We start from the raw sequence: 11,028 nt of genomic DNA on the forward strand, positions 1-11,028 counted from the left end.
TATCTACATGCGAAATCACTTTTTATCAATTTTTTTCAAAAGAACTAAAATTGCGTCACTCAAACTACTTCTCAATTGACCTGTTATGATTGAAAACAATAATATATAATTATTTGGAATAATTTAGAATTTATCAAATTTTTGACCGAATAAAAAAGCCTTGCCTAGATTCCTGGGATTGTGTTTTATAAAGTCATACTACAGGTGTTAAAAGTCGTAATTCTAATTTGCTCGACAAGAAATCAGTCAGACAAGTTCAGTGATAAAATTATATAAAAATATTGGCTAAATTCGCAAGATTTGCGATACAAATTGGAATATGGAGATAAAAACGGGAGAAAAGATACTATCGAAACACCACCAATAGCGATATATTGAACTTTTAGAAGAATGACAAGTGAAGAAAGTCAAAGATTAAGTTCTATACTAGTTACATATAATAATATTGGTTGTAAAATGAAATATTTATCGGCTTAAGCTACTAGGAACTGTTAAGATTAAAAGACAACATACTGCCCATAGATATGATTTAAAATCAGTGAAAAAATATGTGAAAACATTCAAATTCAAAGTTCCAGACCAATTTTTTGAAAAAGTTTCTTAGTAACCAACAATAAACAATGTTGTTAGTAATAATAATGTTCAATAAATTCATAAAATATGTTTTCTGTCGAAGATATATTTATTTTGTTTGTTGGATTGTTTGGGAAGTCCTAATTGAGAATTTTAAATTACCTTGTTACACCTAATATAACTTCCAATGTCCCCACATAAAATGGTTTATAATATTATGAGGTTTACTATAATGAAACTATAAAATATACAACAATTTTTATAATTTATTTACATCCTCAGTGTTGCAACGGAATTGTAATGACATAATAGTATATTGAATGTATTCAATTATTGATAATTTAATCAATAAAGTTTATAATTGTCATCGAAATCTCGTTAAATAAAACGAACAAACTAATTTACCCATTTCTTATTTTCCGAGTCAAAAATAGATTAAAAAAAAACCTTTGAATACAATTTCTGTGATATGCTATCTTCTAGGGGGTCTGGGGTGGTCACTCAGTCATAGGTTAGTGTTAACGTTAAGTAGTATAGATAATAGTCCAGATAAATCTTGATAAGTAAAAAGTAAATAAAAAATATAATAAAACATCTTTCTTGCATACAAGAAATATTAAAATAATCGCCTCCCAATAACGTGCTGATGCAAAAACTATCTGTTGGCGGGCACGGTGTTCGCGCTGCAATGCATTGTGCATTTTCGGCAGTTTGCAAGGACAAAAGTCCGTTCATCCGATAGACGTCCTATAATTAATAATGAGCATTCTCTCAAAACCAGTGATTTGGGGGGAGTTCAAGGTCCACCCCGTCACATCAAACTTTTATCGTGGCCCGTAACGCGAGATGAAATGATACGATGCGTCGCGTTTTCTTTTTTTTTTCTCTCTTGTGTGTGCCTCCTTCGACGGTCGTCTTCCTTTTGTCGTTGTCGTCGTTGTTGTTGCTGTTTTTTTTTCGCGTTGTTTCATGACGATTCCGGTTTTTCGTCTCCGCACGCAATTTACTCACCACCTTGACTCGCGTTAGTCTCTTATCCGTTTTCTGGACAGATAATGACTATATTTATAATCGTAAAAATAAATAAACCCGCGGACCAATGGGCGCCGGATAGGAATTAAAATACTATCAACCGAATGCAGATTTGTGCAGATAATGTTGGATATGGAGTCAAACGTTTCAACGGTTTTTATTACTTTTGTATCTCCATTTTCTGTCTCATCTGGTTCGTTTATCATTCGAATATCATAGAATTCAAATCACTTGATCCAACTCCATTTCCATTGCAATTCTGAGCTAGAAAGTTTAATAACACATTTTGAGATTATTGATTTGTTGAGGGATTATTAAAAAAAATAAGAAAAAGACAACGAGAAACCATGATTTAATCACACGATTCATTCTTTTAAATACAACAAGGGTCATTGAAACATGTTTAGCACGAATATGTTTTTTTCATAAATAGATCAACATATGTCCTACCGTATAGGAACTAACAGATATAATCGCCGGCTTGATGGCGCAGTAGTAAAGGCGATGGGACGGTCCTCCTACTCTTACGATAGACGCTGGTTCGAATCCTGCTGGGGCATGGTCGTAAATTTATATTTATGATTCTTTAATATTTGTAACTGTCCTACGCAAGAGTGTAAAATCTGACAAGGAAAATGATCCCAGTCACGCCAGTAACCAGGCTGGGTAAGACCGGATGTCTTTTGGGATGATTTCTAAAGTTGGTCACTCGCCAGTTGGTGGACTTAATGCTGATGACCGTGGTTCGGAGTCCACGGTTAAATTTTAGGCCCAGTCCAGATAAACCCACAGTTGGTAAAAGGAGACTTTAATATATATATATATATATATATATATATATATATATATATATATATATATATATATGTATATATATATAATAAATAATTTTAATCCTAAAAATCCAGTCTAAAAAAATTAAAATTAAATAAACTTAAAAGAATTATAATTAAGGAATATTATCTCCTTGTTTCACCATTGAATAAATAATTTATATATAGTCTGTAGTTGAAGTTGAATCAATGAATAATTAAAAAATATCAATTGAATCAAATATTTCTGCAAACCAAATGTCTTTTATAAAAGAGATAAATAACACGTTTGCATTGCTCATACAAGAAATTATAAAGGAATTTCAATTGGCAGAATTTTATTAACTCATATTGATCAAGAAGTATAATTACCAATAAATAATTAGCAAAATAAAGTATAGTTTAGTAAATGAAATAGTTGTCTTATATAAAATTTTAATTGAATTTGAAAAGATATTCAAATAAAAAAATTAAAACGTTTAATGAAACCCTTAAATCATCAACAACATTTATTCACTTTTATTAATATAGTTAACGGATACTCAAGTCGTTATTATAGAAAAGCTCATGAGATAATTAGAAATTGTATGTTTATTTTGTTGTGTTTAACACTTTAATATATTAATATTTAAATAAATCTCTTATTTTGCCATTAATATTGGGAAATGTTGATATGTCTTGTGTGACTCAAGATAAAACACGATAAATTTGTTTTTTTTAACTGTGTTATCGAATTTATTTAATAGCTATTCATTAGAAATTATATGTTGCATTATGAATTGCTAAAGTTATTAAAATAAGTAAAGTTTTATTAGAAATTATTGATTAATTATTAATATTAATAATAATTATATTGAATTAAAACTTGCAGAATAAAATGATAAGCATATACATTTAATTGTAACATTGAATATAAAAAGCATTATAACTCTAAATTCCAATGCATTTCCTAAAAAAAAGTTATAATTACAAATATAGAAACACTTGTGAGATAATTAAAAATTATGTATTTATTAATTTTATAATTTTTAATTATAATTTTTCCGTTGAAACTAAAATTGATTAATCAATTTCATTAATATCTATTGATTTTTTGATCAAAGAAATTATTATTATCATTTAAAATCAACAATTAAGAACAACAAATTAAAATAATTGTTTGAAAATTGAATGAAATCAATAATTTTTTCCTAATGAAATCAAAATACCTTTTAAACTTTTTAAAAATTTATAAATAAAACTTGTTTAAAGAAATTTATTGTTTAACCATGAATATTCTAAATGTTTCAAATTAACGCTCATTTTGGATATTTCGCAGGAACCGAAATGGGACAGCGCGGCGAGAATTTTTACCGGCAATATTATTAAAGGTAGGAAATGTGGCGCGAATGGAAGAAATCAAATGTTGTTTGATTTATTAATTGGTGGGGGTAGGAGAGGAGTGGGGAGAGCGTCGTAATCCGCCGCTGTCTGCGTTCAAAAATGCAGCATCCCTTCCCATCCCCCACCCCGCCACAGGGGTCCAATCCCCGACAGCCCATTGGCCGAGATCGGCCTATGCGAAGTTGCGAACTATACACGCACACGGACCTCCGAATTTAGAATCGGCCCGGCACCATAGCGCCTCAGTCGCCGTTTGACCAGCAGCACGAGAGTATTACGAGGTCGAGCGCAGCTAATCAGACAGTACGCGGCGAAATATTACACGACATTGACGACGACAGGTGCCTGTCGATACAGTGATGAGTTCGCGGCGGTCTACGAAGGGCTAGTTTCCCGTGATGTGCATTCGCGAAGAACAACAGCATAGCCCCCTGTTGTACGGTTTGCTCACGTTTTTTAATCGGACTTTGATCATGTTATGACAGCCGACGAGTGACAGTTGTATTTTTTTGTATTTTTCGTTTTGACTTTTTGTTTTTGCATTTGCTGAGGGTGGAATTGAACTTATACGTGAGTGTGTTTAGTTAAATGGCAAATAGTACTGCTAACCAATATCAACAGCCTTATCAGTGCAAGGAGTGCGGGCTGTTGATGAACTCTGCAGAGTCGCTGGACGTGCACTTACAGTATCACCATAAAGAGACCATCATGCACCAGTGGCCAGGAAAGACGGGAGGTTCTGCCGGTGCTACGACCACGGGTGATGAAAAGAACAATAATATGACAAAACTGGCGGCAGCTATCAAACGTGAGTTTCCTGGTTCTAATACCGTAGCCGCCGTGGCGGATAGTTCCGATACTCAAAAGCGGAGCCCCGAGTACCATCGTACGACACCCGACGGTTCATTCGCACAGCCTCCGACGCCGCAGAGCTACCACTCCGGCTCGTCCGAATACCAGAACTCTGCATTCTCGCCGAACTTTCAAAACTTTCCCGGCAAAAGCGAAGGTAACTCCCCGGTGGCTCAACAACACCAACAGCAGCCCCACTTCCAGAACGCTTTTTCGGCTTTCGCCGACCAACAACAATTTTATTCTATGCAAGAGGCGAACAATTCATACGCGCAGGAGCTCAACATGCCTAATCATTCGGTGCATAATAACGGGCGTTACCATCCGTACGGTCAAAATTTCGAGAGGCCGAAATCGCAATGCGGCCAATCTGCCTCCAGTCCGGTGTATCCGCCTCAGCCCACGCCATCTCCGAGCCCAAAACAATGCGACAAGTGCGGCTACGTGTGCGAATCGGGCGCGCAGCTTATCGAACACACGAACCTAAGTCATCCCAATACGCATCAGTACGCGCAAGCCAACCAGCACTTTATGTTTGAGCAGCAAGGATCATTAAAAGAGGAAGAATGTTCTCAGAGCGAGATATTAGACTTGGATTCGCATAAAGTGGTCCATCCAGTGTGGCCCCACGTATCAAAAGAAGACGATAAACGACCGGACGGCGGTGGACCGCCGAATCATTCTATATCGGCTATGTTGGGGTCGTGGCCTACGGACCCACATCACCAGCAACCGCAGCAGCAGCAGTCCCAACAGCAACCGCCACCGGGCATGTACCAAAACGAGCATAGTATGTATATTGGTGATGGTAACGAACACAAAATGTTTCCGAACATGTCTGACGGCAAAATGTTCTCGCCTGGTCAGAAAATCTTCCAACCTCATCAAATTGCCGGTCAGAACTTTATCAACAGTGGGGTATCGTCATCCACCGGCGCCGATATGGCCCAGCAGTCCTATCGACCTTTTGAGCATTTGCCTACTTCGGGCGCTCCAGCTATAACCAGCAGTCAGGTACCTCAGGTGCCACCCGTGAATACAGCAGCACCCACACCTCCCACCACAAAAAGCACAAATTGGAAGTCTAACGAAGCACGCAGGCCAAAAACGTACAATTGCAGCGCTTGTAACAAATGGTTTACCAGTTCGGGGCATTTGAAGCGCCATTATAACACCACGTTGCACAAGAACGCCGTGAAATCCAGCGGGCTACCGGATCCTGCCACGCTACCCATCAGTGCGCATCACCACCCCTCCAGGGAGTCGTCCAGCAACAAAGACGATCACCGATCACACTCTGGCAGTCCGCGGGAGGACTCTCGGGTGGAAGACGCAAACTCCATGGGATCTCCTTTCGAAGGCCGTATGGGAGGGCTACCCGGAATCCTGCAGCACGGCTCTTACGACAGACAGGGCGGCCCGCCGGGAATGCATCACGGTCCCCCCGGCCATTCCCCCCTCGGACAACACCACGCGCCCCTCGGCAATCACAATGCCATGATGCAAGGTGCCTCCTTTACAGCTCTCAGCAACGGCGGTTCCCCAAACGGGGAGGCGCCCCTCTCGTCCCCGGACTCGAGGGGCCTGCTCTCGATGGCGCCGGCCACTCATTCTTCTTTCAATATGGTACCCCAGACGGCCGTGATGCCAGCTATGGAAGCCTCGCAGTTTCAGATGTACCCAAACGAGTCGGCCCCCCACGTTACGCAGGTTATGGCTATCACCAGCAACAGTACTACTGGTGAGCTACAGTACGTCCAGCAGAACAACCAGCCATTACCCAGCTTCGCGCAGCTGCAGACGCGCCGTTTCGGCGGCGGGTACGCGAACGTGGGGGGACTGGGGCCGGTAACGGCCTCGCTATCCACTTATTTTTCCTCGGAGGAGTTTGATTTGAACGACACCGGCAAGAACATATTCGTCAAGGACGAGTTTGGCGGTAAACTTGGGGATGCGATGATCCAGGAGGGGCACCAGATGATCCAGGTGCCCCACCCGCAAGAGATGGAGCATTACTCGCCTACGGTGCCGCTGCAGTATTCGCCCACCGCCACTAACAACAACCACGACGCGGCGAACAGCCTCGCTCCGCTCTACACCATACAACTCTCTGGCATGCAGCCGCTTTCGGTGACCACCGACATCCAGAGCGAGAGCAAAGAAAACTACGCGGGTCCGGAAAGTAACAGCCCCAAGGTCACTTCCACCGTGGTCAACCAAGACGAACACAAGACCAAGTGTTACGACTGCGACAAGGTGTTCAACAGGCCCTGCTACCTCACTCAGCACAACAAGACCTGTCACAACGGCGAGAAGCCTTTCAAGTGCGTTCGCTGCGGTAAACGATACGCCACCGAAGAGAAGATCGAGCAGCACATTCGAAAACATCTCGGTAGTAAGCCACACAAGTGCGCCGATTGTCCCAAGGAGTTCAATCACAAGACTGATCTCCGACGTCACAGGTGCTGCCACACGGGCAAAAAGCCCTATCCATGCTCCATATGCGGCAAAGGCTTCATCCGCAAAGACCACATGGTGAAGCATATGGAGACCCACAACCGCGGACGTAAAGCGGACAGGATCAGTGCAATGAGGAATTAGGTCGCACCCTTGGTAGCCACCCCTGCCCCCCTAGAACAGATGTTTTATACGTATTCTAGCAATTTTCTGTTGTGGTCGACATCGCCCATGTAATTGTATATATATCTGATTGTTTCTGTTTCAGGGATAGGCTTTAGTTCACACCGTTCGCGGCGTACCGCGGGGGGCGGACGCCCCCGTCCCCTCCCGCGGACTCGTCGATTTGCTCAAATAAGTTGATTTGTTTTTTCTCAACAAACTTAACAGCAATACCTCATTATACTCAGATATAAGTATAGATATTTATATATTAAAGAAGAGAAAATTATAAATTAAGAGTAAATGTCAATGTACAAATCAATTTAGGTTCAAGTTACAGAAAACGGCATGAAAAGAGAAACGGTTAGTATCATAGTTGAATGTGCAGGGAGGCGAGCGTCCGCCGCCGCCTCCCAATCACCAAATGGAGATGAAGAGATGTTTGCAATAAACGCCGAAGATACAACGCAATTTTTGATATTTGTTTATTGTTTGTATGCGTGCGTCCTTTTTGTATATAAATACAAACTTTTGTTACAATAGGTAATTTATATATTTTTCAGAGACTATTTCAACTACCTCGTTTTTAAGCAATTGTGCCACTTTTGTTCCATTCCGAAATGTGCCAAGCCGGCCCGGTCCCAGACTCAGGCTCCCAGCTCCCGGACTCGAACCGGGACCACAAAGATGACTCGCGTACGGGCCGGAGTCTGCGACCGGTCAGTATCATTATCTTTTGCTCGTTGGAAACGTCTGAAAGATAGTCATACCGCGTTCCCCCCACTCCCCCCTCTAGTGCAATTTGTATAATATTTTAAGAGTGGTTACGCCGCGGGGCTCTCCACGAGGTCCTTCACACAATCAGTCGCACATTATGTCGTTGAAAATTATTTTTTAAAGAGCCGGAAAACGTGGTGGACCTCGACGGACAGCCCCCCCGCGCATATGTTATATATAAATTAACTGTTTTGTTTATCATATTTGTTTATAGATCTAATTGTATTCGACTTGTATATTTTTTTGTTTTGTTTTGTGGAAGAATCCGATTGAAATTAACTCGTAAGAAATTTATCAGATTATTATTTTGTTAAGACTGAAAATTATCTTTTCCAATCGAATATTAACGAGTGAAATTCCGCAACCTGTTCTGTTCGCGTCTCGACAACGTGAATGTATTAAATTTTGTTCTTGTGATTATTTGATGTTAAATACCTTGGCAATTGAATAAAGAAGTTTACAAACATCAATCGGTTTTCTATTTTACCCCAACCCGACCCGATCCACGTCAATATCGATAAGAAAAAAGATATAATTGGTCGGCGGCAAAAAACTACCCGACCCCGCCACCATCGGATCATTGTCGGCCGCCCCCGCTATTGTTCCCATGATCCAGCTCTCATGCGTCACCTGTTTTCTTCATTACGCCACTTCCGGCGATAAATCAGGGCTGTCTCGATGCCTTGCGATGGGCCTTTTTTAATTATTAATTTATGAGTCTCGCCCGCCCCGCCATCCCCATCCCTTTTTTGATTGATAATATATTTATTATTTTATTACGGAAAATTAGAATGCCTTGTGACCCTCACAAGTCGAGACAATCGGAAAGTATCTGAGAAAAAAGTCAAGAAGAAAACAACATTTATAATTTTAATTTCTATATTGCTTTATAGTTACATTTTTTTTAGTTCATACAACACTCTATCTTATGTAATAAAATATGTTTTACTGTTGTACTTGATTATACATCTAAATATAAACGTCTTTTAAAAATTAATGAAAAAAGAATAATCATTTTTAAAAATAAATAGTAACTAATTCAAAAACACAATTTATGTACAGTCCGATGATTATCGCATCAGTAAAAGGGAATTCCGATCTAAAACCCTGGAAAATACATTTATGTACATTTAAAATTACAATAATGTCAGTTTAATGCTATCTCTAATTAAAAATTAGTATTATAAAAAAAACAATGAAAAAATCGTTTCTAGATGTATATAAATACCGATCGTAACAGAAAGGTTGCAGTCATATAAACGAGCACAACTCTTTTTATTCCGAATTTTAACTGCTCATTGAATTTTTTATTTGTTAATTTTTTAACTGAGATCAATAAAACAGCCATAATAATAAGGTCTAGGATAATAATAAGGATAAATAATACAAACTAATATAAACATATCTACCTTATTGTAACATAAATTCATCGTAATAAAAAAAATATATTTTTACCAATTGTATGTCGTCATGCTACAGACCATATTAAAATTTCAGGTTTGTTTTACATTGCTCAAGGTGATAACACGATAAAGCTCATATTTTTTGGCTCCATTGAATATAAAAAGTCGTTAAAAGTTTTCAGTTCATCTGCTAACACAATTCATAAAATCATCTTAAAGTTTGCTTAATTAATACATAAATTTTTTCATTATCCAACTTAATTCTCCATATAATACTCCTTCTGACTGTTATATTGACTCTTTTCGTAGAAAATTATTTTAATGAAATAAGGAGGCAATAAAGATAGGGTACCGATGAAAGGATATATTACAATTCACCAAACCATTCTCAAGAATTAAAATATGAATTGCTTTATCATTCGATTTATTCGCTAGATTCTACTCCTAATTATTGGTTATTGCACTGACTATTTACATACGTCACAAGTTAGGTGCTTTTTCTGAAAAATTATTTTAATCAAATGAGGTAATAGACGTTAATTTTGTGTATTCATTATAATATGGTTATGGCAATAACTTATCGTAATAAAGAAATACATTTTAATTAATTTTATGTCATCATGCCATGAATCATATTGAAATTTCAAGATATTTTTATATCGCGCAAAATTGATAATATAAAGTACTCAGATAATAATTGCAGCCTGGCCCCATTGGCAGCAAAAAATTCTTTTCAAATACTCAATTTGTAGAATATTTACACTTTTTCGATTAAAATTACGCACCTGCTAGTACAATTCACAAAATAATCAGCAAGATCCGAGTAATTCATAGTTAAATATAAATTTTTTCAATATCCAACTTATTCTCCACATATTATTCCTTCTGTCAATTATATTGACTCTTTTCGTACATCATGAACTAGAGATTTTCCGTAGAAAATTATTTTAATAAAAGAGGTAATATAGATAAGGTATCAATGAAGGGATATTTTACGTCCTTTACGGAGAACCACTATAATAATGGAAGATTATTGAACCAGTGGCAGCTTAAAGTTGGTAGAAATGAAACTGGGAAGTAAACTATAACGTTTGCAATTATAAATGCGATTTATTATTTTCGTTCTGTAAAGTTATTGAACAACGTAGTCATTCATATTAAAAAATACGTAATTCTGTTGAAATATTACAGATGAAGCTCCTATCTGGTTTCGTACAGAAGAAACAATTAAGCAGTCTCATCGACGTTGTGCCGCTGTTTCGTCATCAATCGATTCAATCCATCTCTTCCTCTTGCATCTTCCGCGATGCAGCTGCCTTTTATTTACCCGAGCACCGAACCCTTGCAGTTTCCCACGCTGCTCAACCCTTGATGGGCCTCGCCCTTTACCGGAATCTGTTGCGCTGGTATCTTCCGCGTCTTACACCTTTCGTGGGGCTCTTTTTTCATCCATATTATGATTATTTGCTTCCTCCGCGAATCTCTCCACGTTTTTTCGACTATTCCACACTTTCGACGGAGGAAAGGGATGCGGCTGGTGGGGTTACGGGGCATGGGAAACGTTTTTTCGGGTTAAA

At 38.6% G+C, this 11,028-nt stretch overlaps 1 protein-coding gene across 1 annotated transcript; it reads left to right on the top strand.

Annotated features, from left to right (window-relative positions):
• Positions 1-3,996: 3,996 nt before the first annotated feature.
• Positions 3,997-8,518, top strand: zld (zinc finger protein zelda). The gene has a single exon (XM_076415335.1). It carries the CDS (start codon positions 4,389-4,391, stop codon positions 7,251-7,253), a length of 2,865 nt encoding a protein of 954 aa, XP_076271450.1. The 5' UTR covers positions 3,997-4,388; the 3' UTR covers positions 7,254-8,518.
• The last annotated feature ends 2,510 nt before the right edge of the window (positions 8,519-11,028 follow it).

The sequence above is a fragment of the Rhynchophorus ferrugineus genome, unplaced genomic scaffold (assembly GCF_030347505.1).
Source record: "Rhynchophorus ferrugineus isolate W39M unplaced genomic scaffold, kcgeb_rfMv2 rfM9, whole genome shotgun sequence".
NCBI lineage: Eukaryota > Metazoa > Arthropoda > Insecta > Coleoptera > Curculionidae > Rhynchophorus > Rhynchophorus ferrugineus.